General features: G+C 38.4%; 1 protein-coding gene across 3 annotated transcripts in view; it reads right to left on the reverse strand.

Annotated features, from left to right (window-relative positions):
* LOC104927929 (ecto-NOX disulfide-thiol exchanger 2-like) overlaps nucleotides 1–20,077 on the reverse strand; it is a 161,224-nt gene that overhangs the window by 66,483 nt on the left and 74,664 nt on the right. For all 3 annotated transcript variants that reach the window (XM_027284241.1, XM_027284239.1, XM_010742120.3), the window contains one exon: nucleotides 8,029–8,160. In XM_027284241.1, coding sequence (XP_027140042.1) covers nucleotides 8,029–8,160 — 132 coding nt within the window. The remainder of the gene's footprint in view (nucleotides 1–8,028; nucleotides 8,161–20,077) is intronic.

A 20,077-nucleotide genomic window follows, 5' to 3' on the forward strand; every position in this document is an offset into this window, starting at 1 on the left:
CATTTATGGTATGCAGAAGATAGGGCCTGATGACTGTTTGCCGACTTTACCTCCAGTGACACAGCAGGTTAACAGATTTTGGATTTTAGTGGAGCCTCAAAAAACTTTTGGAGAGGAAAAATTAGCCACTAATAAATAAGGTTATGACTTTTTAACTGACGGTTTTGTCACATGTCATATTATAATTTCAATATAACCATTTTGTACAGAAAGGAACCGAGGAGGAGTCATGGAGGAAGCATGAGAAAAAAGTTCCAACATCACTAGACTGTGCCTGTTTAATATTAAAATAAATGATAGAAAAGTAGCTGTCAATATCAAGAAAACCTTTAGACAACTTAATGACTTACATTATATTTGTGGCCTGTACTGTTAGGACAACCAATTGTTGGCAAGCTGGCCAGAGAAATACTGAGAAAAACATCTTTCTGTATAGGGCAAAGTTATAGTTATGAGTTGGAAACTCTTGAAATAAGCTAAATTATACCCCTGAAAGATGGTGTCTAAGACATAGCTGCCAGAGTGAATAAATCCTGTCAGATTTAGAGATGAGAGTGTCTGTGTGGCTGTGATAATAAGTGGTAGCTTGTAATGTTGTAAGGTCAGACAGAGAGTGAGAAAGAGAGCGAGAAAGAGAGAAACGCGAGACAGAGAGACAGATGTAATCGTCTTTGACAGAGAGAAAAGAAATAGAGGAGAACCATTTTCTGGCTATTCTACGGTATTCTGCTGTCACCCACAGTGCGGGTGTATGACTCAGTGATATGACAACCTCCATTCAATATCCCAATAACACCGCTCCAACATACACAACCTCCATTTACCAACCCTGACCATAAAGATATCTATCATACATCGATCAATAAACTTCTCATCTTTATGGTCAACACAACTCAAATTGAATACAAGTTTACCTGCCTGGATTCAAAAACATTAAGCTGTGCTGAGAAGACAGTACCTCTACACTGGCCACAAGCAGTCTGTCTCTCGCACACAACCTCTGACATAAAAGTTTAAACAGAAAAAGGACGTTTTTCAGCTATAATTCAATAATTTCATCATGAATTAAGGAAAGAATACAACAAGGGAGAAGCTAAACTAAACATGGCATTCCACACAAATAAAATACAAATAACTTATAATTAAAACAGATCCAGAAATAAATTCTGAAAAAAAGAGAAAGGTATATTTATTGTTTTGTAGTTTAAAAAACATTTTCAAGAGAGGATGAGCTGTTTAATTAACAGCTAATTAGTAACAGGGACCAGATGTATAAACTGTGCATACACAAAATGTGCACACAAATATCACATATGATAAGGTAAACACAGAGAATAAGGTGAAAGATGGAAATGAAATAAATCTGTGTGATCAATTCTCTCTTGCTTTTATTGCAGGGATACTTTTATACCGTGGTAATGTTGTTTTTTCCCCCTTTTATCTGTGAATGTGTAGCTTTGTTTCCTTTGATATTAGCACTATAAAGTAAATTATTGATTATCTTTCTGACATTTAATAACGATATTTGAGATATCACTGCCAGTGGTGTTTTACAGGTGCTGTATATGGAGCAAGCAGAGGTACTGATATGGTCCACGTCCATTGATAGCTAACGGTGTAATGTGGAATTCACTTTATAATCCTGATGAAAAGAATGCGTACACATGTTCCTTCTTTGTACGTACATGAAAGTTTTGTTTATGTCATGAATCTACGACGATTTTTTGTCTCAGCTGAGCTGATGGCTGCACTGATGAGGCTGATGACTGCCTGCACTCTCTGTAATGTCAAACATCTTAATCAAATACAGGAAGGGACAAATGCATTGCTTTGTTTTGACGTTCAGCTGTTATCTTACTTTGTGTTATTGTCAGTTATGTTAGTTTAGTTTAATCAAATTCAGATGACTGGTGTGATGGACACAAAAACTGATGCAGACTGATCTCACGCCTGCGTCCTGTTGCCACACTGAAAAGAAAACACTTTCTAAAAATAAGATGGCTGTGTTACAGGATGACAAATGACTCTTTGAGAATGACAGATATGGTAGAATTAAATCAAATGAAGGCACTTTCTCGTGCTGACAAAATGATGACCCTAGCAGGGAGAGTTTATTCGGGGTGTCATATTATCTGTCCACATCAGTAATACTTTAAATAATATCAATAATCATTTTTATTTATATAGCACTTATCTAAAAGCAGAATTGACAAAGTGCCTCACAGTCTGTTGTGCCGTTGTCTGGACAGCACTGATTAAGTAATGGAGTATGAACTGCAGGGACTCTTAAGTTAAACAAAAACGGCAACATTTTGGGAAATTGCACTTGTTTGTTTTTCTGCCTAGTTAGATGTGAAGATCGATATCAATTTTATCTGTCAATTCGATATAGAGATAGGTCTGAATCAGCCTCTCAACAACTCCAAAGCTCATATGGAGCTCATATGGACTAAAAGCGACAACATATGTCATATGTGTGGCATACAAAACCACAGATTGTGGTATAATGAACAGGTAGCTACGGTATCAGAACAGTACAGTATTACCTGCTGGTTGCAGCTTCTCAAAAGTCCTGTCAGTGTTGCTGAGTTGAAAGGCCCTGCATAGCCATGGTAAATCCACTCAGGTGTTAATTATTGTGCTTTTTTTAATACACTTTCTCAAAAAAAATGTTTGACATTTTCCTCACTCTCATGTAAGCTTGGCTTCAACTGCCAGTGCAGGACAGTTGAGAGCTAACAAGCTGGAAATTTGACCATTCATCTCTCTGCAAAGTCTACTGAACATATTGATTATGGATGGAGTTCAGCATAGGTCAGGTTTACTGCAAGAAGGCTTCAGCTTTCAGCTGCCTGTTTAAATGGGAGTACAGGAAGTGCGGACTGACTGCGGAGTGCGGTCATAACTCAAACTGTACTTCGCAGCCAACTTTGATTGGCCTGAGATTTCCTCTTCATAAATGAAGAGACAGGGAGAGACAGATTGAGATGGTAGGAGTTGAGTAAAAGAAAACTGAGTAATACAGTACTCCCAGGGAGGAGTACTTCAAACTGAATTACTTCAATCTGACAAAGTGTCGGCATACTGAGCGCCAAACAGACAAAAGTATCTCACTGATTTTCTTATGGAGAATATAAAGCAGACAAGTCATGTAAATTAATAAACCAATTGCGTGTGGAAATTTGTCAATTCTAAGATGCATTGTGATGCTGATGTGGAAGAGTCTGCATCGATGCAGTGACCGAACATAATTGGAATTAAGCTTCACAAAATGACAGCCTGCTAACATTAATTCTTTATTTTCTGGCTCATCTGGACAATAAAGTTGGAAAATTATATGGTTATGTTTCAATGTCGCTCTCCTGCATTCAATTTTGGGTGATTGTTATGCTAACTGAGCATATTTGGCTGACCAACGTTACTTTTATAATGCAAGCTGTGGCGAAGGGAAGCAGAACTCAGCAGCAAATGATAAAAAAGCAACACATGGGTACATTTGGGATTTTATTAACTTATTGGGAAGCACAAACTGGACAAGATATATGCTGTGTGTAAAACTACATTAGCTGTTTTCACATGAGCTAATATCAGCAACCATAAAGAATCCAGAAAGCAGCTAATCAGCCAAGAAAGTCACTTTATTGAGATGGTAATACCTGTACTCCTTCATAACACTAACAGCAATAGTTATGTTCATGTACTGAGGTGGATCACACAAATCAGATTGAATTCCTTGAATTGATATGTATTGCAGGACAAGCCGGTTTATCATGTGCTTTGTTTGAGTTTTTCAGTGTGACTCAGTGGAGAATAAAAATGTGAAAGTGCTCAGCTCTCTAAAAACCAAATAAGCAGTGTGTTCTCTAATGTGGCTGTGGGTTACAGTGGCTGACTCAGCTGTAAAGAGAAATTAATGAAGATGTTGGGTAATTTGGGCTGGCGAGGGAGGAAAAGAGTGAGAGGGAGGGGGGGGGATAGGGAAGGAGAGAGGAAGGAGGAGGCAAAGGTAGGGTAGCACCAGCTGCTTTTCCAGATGATCCATGTGGGGACACGCAGCTGTCCTCTTCACTCGACTCTCCTCCCTCTCCATTTCTTTCTCTTCCCTTCTTCCCTCTCTACACCACCCTTCAGAAACCGCTTCAGCAAAACGACTTTAATGAAGATATATTACCACAACTAAGGCTTCATCTATTGTGTGCCACACAGATCAAATCCCCTCCAAACACACCTCTCCCTCCCTCTCAGCGCGTGGGCAAGAGTGTTTCTCTCCATCTCCATCACACTGGACAGCTCCCCACTCTGTCGGTAATGTTTATGATCCTCTTGAAAGGAAAGCTGGCAGAGGCCGTTCTAAGTGCGAGAGCAGTAAATACCGCAAATGAAATTCAATATGTGAACTGCGGTAGAGAAGGGCAGCAACTTTCACATGCATTTATCTCGAACATGGACTCATAGACAATCATATGCATATATGTGGACACACAAATAAAATGGACGTGCTAAATACCATAATTAAAGTGGGAAAAGATCCATGAAGAAGAACGAGGAATCACAGATGGAGAGTGAAACAGTAAAGCCTAACCTTATGTTAGAAATGGAAAAGTAGACTGACTGAAATGTTTCTTAATGCAGTGTTCTCTGAGGTGGGAAAATGATAATATACATATGGTCACACTCGTTAAAGCTTTCTTAATCTTAAAGCTCTCATTTATCCAGTGTTCTGAAAGTCTCTGTGTGTGCACACTCTTAAGGACATATCAATGGCACAGGTCTCTGATTGGTTGCATGTGTTCATTAAGCTCATTAGTTGTGCAAAAAATACGCATGTAGCAGCGAGAAGGCAATCTACAAGGTTCAACCTCTTTGAATAGTGTCTACCTTGATTCTTTGACAAGTTTTCATTATGAAACCAAGGTTTGAGCTTTGTTTGATTGGCAAGTTTGCATGTAGCTAATCATCTTCATAAAGTCAAAGCTTGAGCCTTTTGTTTGTCTCTAGTCAACTTGTAGGACTGTGCGTGTGTGTGTGTGTGTGTGTGTGTGTGTGTGTGTGTGTGTACTGTTTATGGGTATTTATATGAGTGTTTGCATAAATCTCCTCAGACAGAATAGCGTCATAACTCCATCTCCCTGAGTCAGCTCATTTTAATTAGATCAACTCCAAATGCCAACACAAACCAACATGAGAGCAGAGTTATAGGTCCTTCAATTTCAATATGACAGCATATAATACCAACTATATTACAATATTAAGTCCCAATGTAAATCTACATTCACAGAAAAAAGACAATGAGATATTTTACTTGATACTACAGACACAAAGCCTGCAGCAGCACAAGGTGCAGAGAGAGAGCGAGAGATTAAATACATGTCTTGTAAAATTACAGCATACTAACACATTAATTAGCTCAATCTTCATTTGTTTTGCAGAAAAGAAAATAATAGCGATTCAATAAACTACTGTGAAAGAGACAATCTTAAGCTGTTAGGGAGATTCTTTTCATATTGTATCACAGCACTCTATGAAAAACTATTTCTTCTCTAGCGGGAGCCAGAAAGGTTAAAAAGACCTCGTGCAGCCACAGTATTAATATAAATAATGGTATCTCCTTACACTTTTGCACTTTTCATTCATGCGAATTTATGAATTAAAAAAAATAATATATGTCTATCCAACAAAGCTCTTTACATATAGCATGTGAGCTAAGTAGAGGAAAAAGTCCCAATATAAGAAGATTAATAGTAACAACAATTAAGTGTAACTGTTTTTACATGTTTTCTTCTTCTTCCAATTCTAAAATTATCATGATAAGAACTGCTCTCTACATTTCTACTGCTACTGGTACTCTTTGTCCTGAGGGAATTATTGTCTCATTGTATATGAGTTACTGCATCATGTTAAAGATATAGTACAGTAATGAGACCTTGCGATTTTGAGTTTTTAGCATACTCAAAGTCTCTCATTAGTCCGATTTAATGATTTTCTTTTTCAAAGAATACGGTTCAGAATAAATTAATCACACTTTATGACACTTTGCAAATGAATAAGTTTAAAGGGTATTAATAAAAGCAATTTGACAGACTTATTTTTCACAAGTATTCACACATAATACTATCCCTGACTGGCAGGCAATACCAGCAACTCCAAATGAAATGCCTCATTAGAGGGAACTGAGCAGGTTATTTTCAGTGTAGTGTGCTGAGTTGAGTTACGATGCATTGCCCGTTGTTAGTCTGAACAAGCCTGTGAAATACAGAGCATTCATATCATAGCATGTTAATAATAATAATGTGAGCTGTTTATGCATTACTGTCTGGAAGGAAGACATACCACACCATTTGTGGACTTTTTCTTGTGTATAAATAATGTTTTTTACTGTTGCATTCTAACTGTGGAGGGCATCACTATACGCTCTGAGCCACAGTCTCACAAAAGAAGTCTGCTCATGCCTCATTTGGGGTTGTGAACCATAGTTTAAGAAATCAGGCCTTGGAGGGATTATTCGGATGTTGATGTGTTTACATATCTTGACTTTATGTAAGCTAGGTTATACAGAAGGGGTCAGCACACAGAAACATTATCCTCTCCTTAACCCCTTTGTTGTAAACTTGGCACATTTGATATGCCAACACACTTGTGCATGTTGTAGGTGCTGGCACATTTTCAGCTGTTGACCCAATGTGACCAGAAGGCAATACTATTTATCCATTATAATTCTTTCTATGAATACAGACTGAGCTGCCTGAGAGGTCTCTTTTATTGGAACAGTTTGGGATGTAGGATTTACTTGAGTTTCATGAAAAGATGCAATACCACTCTTCCATCTGTCTGACAAACAGCCAGCAGCTGGTGAGCTTAGCTTAGTATAAAGACTGGACACAGGGGCAACAGCTACTCTGGCTTTGGCCAAAGGAAACAAATTCCACATGCGAGTGCCTTCAAAGCTCATCAATTAGTGCCAGTCAACAGGACTATTTCTTTGGTAGGATCAGTGAGTCCTATCATCATCATGGCGTTGCCAGAGACTCTATGAAGTCACTACGCCTGGCCAAGAAATGGTCTCAGAGTGAGCTTTAGAGGTGCTAGTAGACAAATGTTTTTTACCTTTGGACAGTCAAACTAGCTGTTTCTTGTTGCTTTCAGTCTTTATGATAAGCTCAGCTAACTGGCTGTGGCTTCACTCTGAATGTACAGGCATGAACGAGGTGACGGTCCTGGGCAAGACGTCAAATAGTTTCTCAAAATGCATAAACTTTTCAGCTACAATAAAACTTGCATGTATGTGCTCAGCCAATCAGGATGAACCTATTCAACTGGATGGGAAACTGAAGAGGGATACTAACTCTTTAGGGACTGGCCGAACAGCAAGAGAACTCAAAGGGTGTACTGTAAACACCCTGAGATCCAGCTGGACTTTGTACAGTCTGACAAGGATGACTTATCAACCACAGGCCCCCCACACAGGTATGAAAAGATATACAAGTCATCGTCCTTTGCACACATTTGGCATTTTTAAACCTTTACTTAAGCAGGAAAATGATCTAACAGCATATCCTTAATTATAACTGCCTGGGGGAGTAGATGCAGAGGTGGGGAGACTCCAGACATTCAAATATTAACGCATCGGGAGCTGGCCGGTGCAATGAGCACAACTGCTCCAGTGCTGATGCTCACCGACTTGCTCAAAGGCACTTGGAGGGCAGTAGAGGGGGAGGAAACACTGTTACTCATCTGTCCTCCCACATATATTTTCCCAGCAGTCTGTGGATTCAAGTCAACAACCAAAAAAGCTTCTGTAACTTTTAGGTGACTATTTCTCCCACCTCTGAACATATATAGGCAGCTATACTTTACTTACAATATATATTCAAACGACTAAAAGCGACAACACATATCTAACAAATTCAGGTTTTTTATGAGCTGCGGGATAGATATTCCCACATCAATATATTCACTTTACAATACAATGCACCTTTGTTTGGCACTGTGTGGCCTGTTTGGCAGCGTGTAGCACGTTTTCTGTGGTACCTGGCATGAGCTGCTGTCCAGTCATGCTTATCGGAGGCATCCCCAGGTTGCTCATGGCTGTTGCCCAGGCGGTGGGGTCTGACATGGGCATTGTCATGGAGTTAGACGGCATGGTCATGTTACGGTTCCCGTCTGGAAAGAGACACACAAGAGGAATGATAAAGTGAAATTTAAAATTCCCTTTTTGGGATCAATATTCAAGTACTACAAAACATGCATTTATTTAGATTGATTAAAGGAAAGTCAGAATTACATTTCAAAGGTGTCGGATCTTTGGCTTCATTTTATGACTTAATCTCTAAACTGTATTGACATGAGTGCTTTGTGATCTCCAACCTCATTTCAATTCTGCATTCTGTCACAGGACAGAGAAAAGGAGAGGCCACTGTGACCCTGCATTCAGTCTAACTCTGTATCGACTTTTACAACACTGTCATTTAGAATATATTCCTCTTCACAAGGTTGTCTGTTCAACTTCCGCTAATAGGGTCAACAGCCTGGCCCCTTGGCACTTCCTGTCTCAGTGAACTATGACTTTGGCTCAAAAGGTTGCAGCTGCTCTGACTGAAAATGCTGATATGTACAGACACAGTGCACAGACAGTCTGTACTTTTTCTACATTCAGTCTTACAAAGAATTCAGAACATCTGGCGCAAGAACACTGGAACTAAAATACCGAGCTCATAATTATCATACTGCTAAAAGTGAAATGTTGGACTTAATGCATACTAAAAATCTGATAATGCATACTGAAAATCTAAACTAAAAATATCAGAACTTGTTTCATTGGAAGCATTCCGCTCTACTTTAAGAAACCATTTATGGAAATCTTTTGAACAGTGACTATGTTCTTTGTTACTGTATCTATAACTTCTGCACTTTATTTGCCTATTTACGCACACTTTAGTATTTTAATGTTTTTGTGTTAAGTTTTTGCTGCTTGTTTGTTGTTGTTGTTGTTTGTTTGTCTTGATTGTTATGACATATGCTGCTGCCTTTCTTGGCCAGGTCACCCTTGGTCCTCAATGGGTTTTTTATCTGGATAAATAAAGATAAAACAAAAGAAATCCTTAACTTTAATTCCCACTCATGAACTTAAGAGTAAAAGCTGTTGATCAAATTTCAAACTCAGACTCAGAAACACTTAAATTTAAGAAAGCACCAGCACCTTCTTAAAGTTGGTTGAGATTAAATCTTGCTATAGATTGCTATAGTACTGAGACAGAGGTGCACACACATGTCTGAAAAATTGAACAGTACAGTCATTTTGGGGGGTGCAAGAAGGTATCTGGTTCGAACTTCGCCTGGGGCCGTTTTGTGTGAAGTTCGCATGTTCTCCCCGTGTCTATGTGGGTTCTCTCCGGGTACTCCAGCTTCCTCCCTTAGTCCAAAGACATGCAGGTTGATAGGTGTGAATGTGAGCATGAATGGTTGTTTGTCTCTAAGTATCAGCCAGTCCTTTGAAGAACTGGCGACTTGTTCAGGGTGTACACCGCCTCTTGCCCATTGCCAGCGCAGGATATCCTCCAGCCCCCTGCAATCCTGATAAGGATAAGCGCTTATGAAAAATAGATGGATGGACATTTTTGAGTTGAAAATTTGACAGGATATTACAACACTTTCTAAGTTCTTTTTTTTCATTTATTATGGGTGCCAAAAACATAAATAAAACTGGCATTGCCTTTATTTGTGATCACTTTCCAAACATCTTCATTGCCTGCATTAATCATGTGATGACGTGAGAGCTGCTTTTAAAATTTACTCCTACACTTTACTTTGAGCAGAAGAACATTTCTGGATAAATGTATGTTATTCCTCACACACATGCCCATTTACATCAGGTCTATTTGATTACAAATTCAAGTTCAACTTGACACACAAGACTCAAAGGCATGAAGCAGTATACATATCACATTACCTCACAACAAAGTACAAATCCATCATTATTTCTCAAGGCATAAAAGCACTGTAAATTCTCCTACCTACCACTACAAATGAACATTTCAGCCACACAAAACCTCAGGCTCGTGGTTCTTTGCCGAGTCCTAAGTCTTGCATAGAAAAGCAAACATATTGAGATCCCTATAGAGAAAAAGCCTGCAGTAAAGTCAACAGGAACACATCATACATCCACCAGCAGTTCGTTCTCCTCATCTGGAGTTCATTTCACAGCTCTAAGTCTTCTTATAACATTTGGAGGTGTTGTTCTCACTGGCAGACCTGTAAATCACTGAGCGACAGCAGCTGCTGGTTGAGCTACAAGCCTGTCCTCTTCTCTAAGTTTAACTGTAGTAATAAAAACTAGCACTGAACAACACTGGGATTTTACACCTCAAAAAGTTTTTTTTTCTTTCTTTTTTTTTTTTTTTTCCAAATGCCAGATTTACAGTGCTCACAATGTGTGTGTGTGTGTAGCTTGCAGTTGTCTGTATACATATCAACACACTGGGCTAAGCAAAAGCAGCACAAGAAGCTTCTAGGTGATGTTCTGTCAGTGGGATATGACAGAGCATCACCTAGAAGCTTCTTGTGCTGCTTCTCCTAAAATATACTGGAGAGATGTTTACAAATAAAACAAGATATTTTCCATATGACTGTAAATATGACATACTGTAGCATATACAGCATAATTAAGGCATTTCAACCAAGACATTTCATATAGCACGATTTCATGATTTAGATTTAATTGTAAGAATTAAGGCTGTGCTATTTTGCACACATGCTTTGACAAAGGTGAAACCATCCTGCCAATGTGCTTGTCATATAGCAATGCTTCTAGCCTAGCCTTTCATCCTGCTAATTATTCTTTTAAAAAATTCCACCAACACAACAACAGCACCCTACTCAGAACCATTCATTAAAAGTTGTCTGTATGTTGCTATGGTGAGGTACGATAACACATTCACTGTTGTGGCGTTGCTATGTTAATGCTCTTGACAAGAGCTTCACAGGTCTGTTAACTGCTTACAACCCCATTAGCTGTTCTGCTGACTGGGTGTCAGCACACTCAGAGGAGAGATAATACAGTTGGAGGAGATGTCGGCGCAAAATAATGGTTTACTACACATCCATGGTCATTTTACTGCAGGTTTACAACACAAGGTGTGATAAGAGAATATATATATGAAATAATAACAACAGCCCACTGTCCTGCTGGCAGTACAATGCTGATTTGGACTAGAAAAGAGGTCAGAAATTGGCCCAGTTGGGTATGTGCCCAGAAATAGTTTCTTGACTACTATTTCTCACCCAGTGACGCTATTATCTTTCCACTGCGATCATCCCACTCTCTGCTTTCTTACGTCTTTTTAATAAATCGTATTGTGTGCCAGCTCAGCGTTAGTCACAGCGTGGTGTGCATTTGTGGGGGCTGCTACTTTGAATTAAAAAGCAAGGAAAAGCATCAGATTAGATTAAAATGATGAATCAGTCTTCACGAGTTTTGTACCATTTGTCAGCAATAAGGTCTGGCTCAGCTTCCAAAGGCATCAACAGTCGTCACATACAGTACACATGCCAATAATGGCCGCAAATGCAGCCAAATGTAGTGATTGTAAACTAGTTGACAACTATGTTCAGTCATGAATGTGTCAAAAAGATGACTATCAACGCTTGGTTTGTAATAGCAATCAGACAAGTTGTTCTCCACTACCTATTAAACTATTAATTCTTCATTCATTGTTTACATTACAGGACTCTTTCCATTTATAGGATTTAGTGGCATCTAGTGTAAGTGCTGATTACAATCCCTTGTTTCATCATCTAGATCCAGTGTTTGGTTTGTCTGTTCGGGACTAATGTAGAAACAAGTATACAAGTATACTTAACTTACGTTATCACTATAAAAGAGGATATATATTTTTAGTTATATAGCCTCATTCTAAGGTAACAAAAACATTTTTCTTAATTTCAGGTGATTATACACTAACAAAAACATATGTGTACATATTACAGTATATTCAATTTCTACCATAAAAAGAGGCCCTTAAATTTTACACATTGGACTTTTAATGACATACTGATGAAACTTCATTAAAAAAATCTATTTGCCGCGAGACATGATGGAAACTTGTCCAGGGTCATTTGAGTTTACACCAGTCTGCCCCAATGTATAATTCCAGCCAATTAAATCAACACAAGTCAATTAATGTTGTATGGGCAGCCTCAGAGAATATATATACTGCAAGCCCTCTTCAATGAAATGCGCATTTGTTTTCAAAGATGGTCGACTCTCAGTATCTTCCTCACATGGTGGCACTATAATTTGTTTTCCTCATTGTATAATGGGTCATTCCCATTCCCAAAAAACAGGCATCTAAACTTTGAAAATGCTGCAAACTATTTTTAATATTAGACCAGCACAACCATCTCTAAAAGGGTTTATCTGAATCTATTTGATGTTATTTGATCTGCCCGATATTTACTTTTTATTTCATCATGCTCATATCCCGCTCACATCATCTGTCAGAAACAATACTGTAAGGAACCCTAGTAATGTGCAAAACCACCCAAAAGAGCCACTGTCACAGTTGAAAGTCCTTACTTTCAAGCTGCAGAGTCAAAGGGAGATTATAATAACAGGGTCAAGGTTACAGCAAAGTCTGATACCTACTGCTGATGAGTCAAAATGCACAAGTGAGAGGAATCTGAGTGATTAGTCTCAGCTGGTTGCCACTGGTTGAATTAGGTTTGTCCAATGGCCAATTCAACATCTGGTACCATGCTGTTCCACACAATTATTTCAGTGAGTCATTTCTGTATTGAATTGTAACTCAGACACGGAACAAGTCATTAGGAGCTAAAATGATGTTATATTAATTAAACTCAGTTGGTGTAACACAATAGCCGACGGACTCTAGATACCACTTTAAAATATAGGAATTCAACATCACCCTTTGACTTTTACACATAACTGTTTGTCCTTATGGACAATGGCTTATATGACATGATTCTGCTTATGCAAAATGTTTTGGAATAAACACAAACCAATCTCATTTCAGCCATTTGTTTTCCAGTTTTTTCTACGTTAATACTGAACATACTGATACGCAATACTTACCATCAGCATTTCTCTGTTTTCCATACAATATCTGCTTATGGAAACTAACTACTAGCAACATTTTCTGTATGGTAAATATGATGATGATAGACCCTGCAGATATTAGCTTAGCACAAGAATAGGGGAAAACAGAGATAAAAAGAAAAGTAAATAACTACAAGAGAACTCAAAGAATGCAGACTGCAGCCATGGTTAATAGTCCAGTCATCTATGATTATGCAAATCTGCAATAATCTGTGTATGTGTCCAACGATTCAGGCTGAAGTTCAATGGCTTCTTGGCCCACCCTTTGACCAGGTATGATAAAAAAATAAATAAAAAAATATATAAAAATCAGGGCACTACCAACAAACAGCACAGAAAACATAACCTCCTTGGCAGAGGTAATAAAAGACTTTTCAGAGGTTGCTCTGCTGGTTGCCTAGCAACCTTGTAGCGACCACAAGACCTGTCATCCAGCTATGACTCAAGGAAATCAGTTTGTCAGAACAACAAATTGTTCCAACACGCCTTACCCTCACTTTATGCTAAGCTAATTTGCTGCTGGCTGTGGCTTCATATTAACCAGTTTAACCTCTTGGTTACAGGGAAACTCGACTGATTTTACAAATCAAGGTCAGTCTACAGGTCTTTGCTAGTACCATGGAAAAGTACTTTGTGATTCCAGAGGGACTGCTGTGAAATCTGATAAACCGCACAAAGCTAAATGAGCTGCATTGTGGCAAGAAACACCTCTACCTCAGGTGTGAAGAAGTCATACTGTTGCAGGAGGATCAGAGCAGAGTTCAAACTAACTGACAAAGAAAAGTAAAAAAATAAAAATAAAAAGATGTGAGTGGTGTACATGGGAAGACAGACATCTATGATTGAAAGGGGAACTTTGCCCTCATGCTTGAGAGGTGTCTGATCAGTCATAAGCAGAACTGATATGAATCCATTCTGTAGTCAAGCGTGTGGGTGTGGTTGTGTGTGCGTAAGGTCAGAAACGCACATGCATGAGCAGTGGAAAATTACTGAGAGCAAAATTATCAACAACAAAAGGTACAATAAGTACATACGCATATAAGAATAAAATATATAATAGAATAGAAGATAGTGTGCCTGACTAAATGAAGTCTTTTTCTTCGCTGTGCCAAAGAACGACTGAAGTATGACTTCTTCACAGCAACTCAATAGTTTATCTCCAAAACTGATCACGAAGACGGATGCATTGGAAAAAAGCAGCTAAAAGCACAGAGCATGTTTTCAGTATTTGTCACACATCTAATGATGAACGAGACACTGTCCCTGTCCCTGCAGTGCCAAATTTCTTTTGAAATTTAATTAGCCGGATTCATATTCCTCAGTGCATGTCATTTTCTTTGTGCTTTTTATGACTTACGTTTCCTGCTGTGTCAGAAATTGTAAAATGTCTACTCATGGCTTAGTCTAATTCTTTCTTCCCTTTATTGATTGATATTGCGAGCATGTTTATCAGAATTTCAGCCTACTCTCACCATTACATGGTAAATATAGTTTTGATAATAAACCAAGTGAGAAATTATAAGTAAGAAATTCAAATTGTTCTCTTCACACTGTTTTTTGGGGGGTCTAATAAGTCAATTTGTGGTTTGCCTTAGGGGGTAGTAAAATTTCCTAAAGAATATTACATTTGATTTCAGATCATGAAATTTAATTTAGAGCCAGAGTGTACCCACTGCTATACAGTATTTTCTGTCAATTTGGTCTGAACCCCACAGCCAATTTCTTTGAATCCACTCACATTCTCTTTGCACTGTGGTAGCCAGCAGCCAGTGGAAGCTGCATTTATTATTTAACATAGAGTTAAAGCAACAGGAAAGAACATTCAGATACAGCAGTCCTTTATTTTCTTTTATTTTGCGTCCGCATGCTCACAGTTAAGTGTTTGAGCACTTTCCCTGACCAAGGCTAAAATAAATACAAAAAAAAAAAAAAAGATAGAATGTGGTTAAATGAAGCTGCAGCCCACAGTTAAACTCTTAAAAATGGTTCTTTTATGTGTTGGCCTTACTTGTGATTGGCAGATTTAATAAGACAAATTAATGCAGGATCATGGCTTTTAACAAGGTTCTCTCAGATATTTTGCACATGTAGGTTATTATGTCACGTTTTGTTATGTATTAATAATTGATATTGACAGACTTTTGGTCCCTCTGAAGGGACTCTGTCTGGTTAAACTGAATTTGTCGATGGGAAGTTGATTCCCCCGTGCCCCAGAGTCATGAGCTCGTGAACTCTGAGGATTGATTTCAGACCATGACTTAACTGATCTCCTGGACTCTGCTGATTGGCCTTTAGCTCCACTAAACGCTCCCTCAGGGGGGGTGGGGCTGATGGGAAATGAAGCCATTTTAGGGCTTATTGGCAGTAAACCTCCGAGCCGAGAGAAAAGGCCAAGAGCATTTCGTTCACAACAAGCTTTCAATAGCAAACCACTATCCTAAACAGAGACATGGAGAAGAAGGGAGAAGTTGGACTGAGATAAGAATAGAGAAGGAATGGAAAAGACATGGAACTGAAAAGTAAAATAAATACAAAATAGAAAGCAATATTTGTCTTTGCTATCTATTTGAATTTACGTGTAATAATGTATTACCTTAATAAATATGAAAATAATAAGACAATTTTCATACAGGGAACAAACTGTCACATCATTTATCATATACTTACTTTAAAAGAAAAACTATTGGTGAGCTTATTCATTTGTGAGTGGGGGAAGCACTTTATTAAGTATTACAGTAGTTAATTTAGGTATTATAGTCACATATGATCATTTACATAGAGAGAGAAACCTCACAGTTCAAGGTATGCAAGACTGCCTTCTAGTAGTGGATGGTTTTTGACCTTACCGTATGTGTGTGTCTTTATACATCCTCCTCACCTACATACAACACATCAGCATAACCCGGCAAGTGAACATCAGCATAAAAATTTCGATCTGGAACATGAGTGGAGTGCGTCTATATGTCACACCAATCTCATGAAGTCGCTTTTACAGTAGGTAGGTAAGTAAGTTAAATGTATTCACACTTTCACAGACACAAATCACAAAGTGATTTACAAGAGCCATATACAACGTTATACAACACAATACACAATAAAAATAGGTTACCAAATGCCTGTGTAAACATATATGTCTTTAGATGGACCTTTGAAATCCACAGAATCAGCAGATCACGAGAGTGCAAGCAGAACATTCAATAGTACAGCAAGAAAATTCAAGTAGCCAGTCAGTTTTGCAAATTGTTGATCGTCAGTCTTTCTCCTTCTAACCCAGGGGTTTTAGTGGCAATTAACATTTTGTAATACCATGAATTTTCCCAGACATCTCAACAGGTGCATATTACTGCATCTAGACATACACACATACAGACAGGTCTTACACATAAGGACATTGATAATATCCATGTCAATCAAACACTCAACTTTCTTCCTTGGTACAAAAATGTAAAGATATAAAAACATTGTTAACATTTTATATCTTTCCTGATCCACTGTTTTCATCTGTTACTTACACTACAGTAAAACAAGTGGTTAGAGTTGTGTTTGCGCAAGACCAACATTTTATCTTTTTATAAGGCTCCGCAAAAAACAACAGCGAACTGAAAGATTTTTTTGGAAGCTATGTCAGGATCTCAGCATGTAAACACTGCTCCAAGTGTTTTCTACCTGTAATAATCTATTGAATGCAGGTAGCATGGCAACCGACGGACATGCACATATAAAACAAAGATTGCATCTGGTGGCATATCTACAGAGAAGCAAATCCTCACATTGATGAGACTGGGACCAGCTTGCTCTCAGGACTCTCAGACTCTGTTATATTGGCAGTGGCCAATATGTAAGAATACATAACAATAAGTTAGCGATCACATCAAACCTCTAAATCGATATCAAAACCAAACATCACAGTATATACAGTACATGAAACCAGCTAAATCAGGGCACAGTATACTCTGCAGAGTGATGAAGGCCTGCTAGATTCTATAGTTAATCTGCACAAATAAGACACAAATAAGATTAGGTCAAATAGTAATGCATGAGCATGAAATAAAATGCCAGCATGCCAGGTTGTCTTCAAGGAAACAAGTCCTCATACGCATGGGCACAATCATTTCTCAGTACAATTAGGGCATCAAATGTGAGGGTCACGTATCAAACCTGACCTACTTAACCCTTTGATTTAAAGTGCGTGAAGTTTATTAAACTGCCCACCACACTTATGATGGCAACAATAGCATGCATGCTGGTGTCTTTGTTAAAGTGAATTAGTGAAGAATCATACATGAATCATACATCAATATTAGCATGATTTTATGCACGATGAAGATATAGAAAAATAGAAATTTTCCCAGATTAGGTTTTCAGGGGAGCTAATTTCTTATTAAGAGGAGCCAAGCTCTTACTAAACCTCTATCTCTGCCCAAGCCAAGATATTGCTTATAATGTTTGTTATAAGCAATATCTCTCTCTAAATAAGAGTTATTAAAATAGCAGACATACAAGGAGGAAAAAGCATTGCTATGGTTTTTGGATTGTTTTTTTAAAAACCTCCACTTTTGTGGTTGTAAACAACCTTCCTTTAAAGCTCATTTTTAGATGAGTGGAACACAAATTCTCTAAGATAATAGAAACAGGAAGAGAAAAGCCTGGGTGCTCCTACATCCATATAAATGTCCGCCTGCTCTGCACTTCAAACAATCAGCAGTGCATTATGTGGTTTGAGATGGACATGATTGATTGATCCTTTCTCCTTCTACCCTTGAGGGTCTGCTGCCAGCAAATGTGTCTTCATCCCTTACAATTAATCTAATCAGCCTTAATAAAAGGACCCATTACTGAGGCAGCAGCATCGACAGGCAGGAGGAGAAATGATGAATAATCAAACACAGGAAAATACTGATTGGTGATCCGGACAACCTTCACCGCTGCTACATCACTGGCCAGGCTTATCAGTTTTCTGTCCAAGTGGACGGTAAGCCTGTAAACCAGCGAGTTTTATCTTAATCACCCACAACTAGCTAGTGGTTCAGAAAAGTATTTATACGTAGACGGAAATACCACACTTTCTCAACATAGAGCACATAAAAAATATTTGACATCTCTTTTTTTTTTCCAAAAAAGGCAATATTGACTCACCAATGAATTTCCAGCACTGCTTTAAAGCACTAAAATTGCCATGGTTGACAGTGTTTATTTTCACTTTACTTCATTGCTGGCTTAGATAAGCAAAACATAACTTCAGGCAGTGAACGCTGGGAACAGGGAATTCTGATGTGTTCTTTCTCTGTTTTGTCTTTGATGAGTTACACCACTCAGGCAAATACAGTAGCATGTCAGTAAGTTTTTTTATTTTTTATTCTGAATGTATTATAAAAAATAAAAAAAAAATGAGAGTGGAGACACCACCTACGACTTAGAGTCGAGAGTTAAACTGTAAATATGCCACAGTCACAAATTACTTTTATTTAAATAAACAGAGAAAACAAGAAAGGAATTGAAGAACCTGTAAGCATCTGTGTTTTGGGACTGACTTCAGGTTATGACTTTTTCATATTTTTTCACTGCTAGAAATCATTTTTCTTGTTTTCCAGCATGCCTCTGGTCCAGCTTGTGTCAGTCTCTGTATTCCCAATACAGCATGCTCATGGTGTATAACCACCAGAAATACACAGGACTGCATGTGGACAGTGCTGCAGTGAGGATGATAACATGCTACATAGAGAATTTGTTAGAGCTGGCATAAAACATGTCTGGGGCAGCAGGAGCCTGGAGATTAGAGAAGTGGGCTTGTGACCAAAAAACATTTCTTTGAATTTCCAGGTCAACAGGGAAAAATGTGGGAGTTGAGCTCAATGCCTCACACTCTCACCTCCTTCAAATACCATCGATTAGACCTTGATGAAGGAACTTAATCACCAGCTGCTGCAGTGGAGCTGCTTCAGGCCCAAAAGTAGAAAACTTGGCTGATCAGTGTGAAAGTGTGTAGCATAGATGTGAAGTAACAACGTGTGGATTTATCCAGCCAAATATTACAGGTTAAATTAAATAACTAAGATAAGTAGGGTCTGTTAACACTCTGGGGGTCCAACAATAGCCCTATCAATTGCTTTTGCAATCGTGGGTAATTGCTAGGGCCCCAAAGGAATGAACCAGTGTTATCTCATTCTCCTGGACAATTTAAGACCCAGTGAAGTAGCAGTTAAAGCATCTTTAGCCTCTGTAATTGGACATATTTCTAAGTCAAACAGGGTGGACAGAGTATCATTTCAAAGAGATTTGGTCAGATTGCGTAGGGATTTGATTTGATCGCTAACAGGTGGGCAAGCACGAGACTGGAGATTTACAGCAATGTGGATTTGTAGAGGACCTCTATCAACACTTCCTTCTGCATGGTTAGATCAAGAGTTGAAGGAGGATGTACAAAGTTCAACAAAGTTTGTGCCTGCGGTCATGATACACCACTGCTAGCTCCCGCAATGGTCACCTCAAACCATTTGATTGGATCCATTTATGTATATCTTCTGCCCTTACAGTATGTATAAAACAGTTGGAAGTTACAGATAATGCTCCAACAAGGCCATTTGGACAGTACATAAAATATATTTGATATATTTATACAAAGACAAGTGTATTTTTTTATTTTATTTCAATGAGTCTTTAGCTTTTTTTCATTTGAAACCAGTTGAGCAGTTGTATGTAGGTGAAAGCTGTGAACACTTCTTTATTTCACAAATCAGATTTGACTGAATTCCTGAAGGGAAGGTGATGACGAGGGTGTTAAGTGAGGTACTTAACCCTCTTGACAATCATAGCAAGGGTATAGCTCAAGAGGGTCCAGCTCCACAGTAATATTTCACACATTGCCTGGAAGCTGTGCTGAGCAGATGGAGTACTTATAAATTAAATGATTTCATTTCTATCGATATGCACTGATTGCGCAGACCAATTTATTATGTACAGCTGTCC

Source organism: Larimichthys crocea, chromosome I (genome assembly GCF_000972845.2).
Source record: "Larimichthys crocea isolate SSNF chromosome I, L_crocea_2.0, whole genome shotgun sequence".
In the NCBI taxonomy this organism is placed as follows: domain Eukaryota; kingdom Metazoa; phylum Chordata; class Actinopteri; family Sciaenidae; genus Larimichthys; species Larimichthys crocea.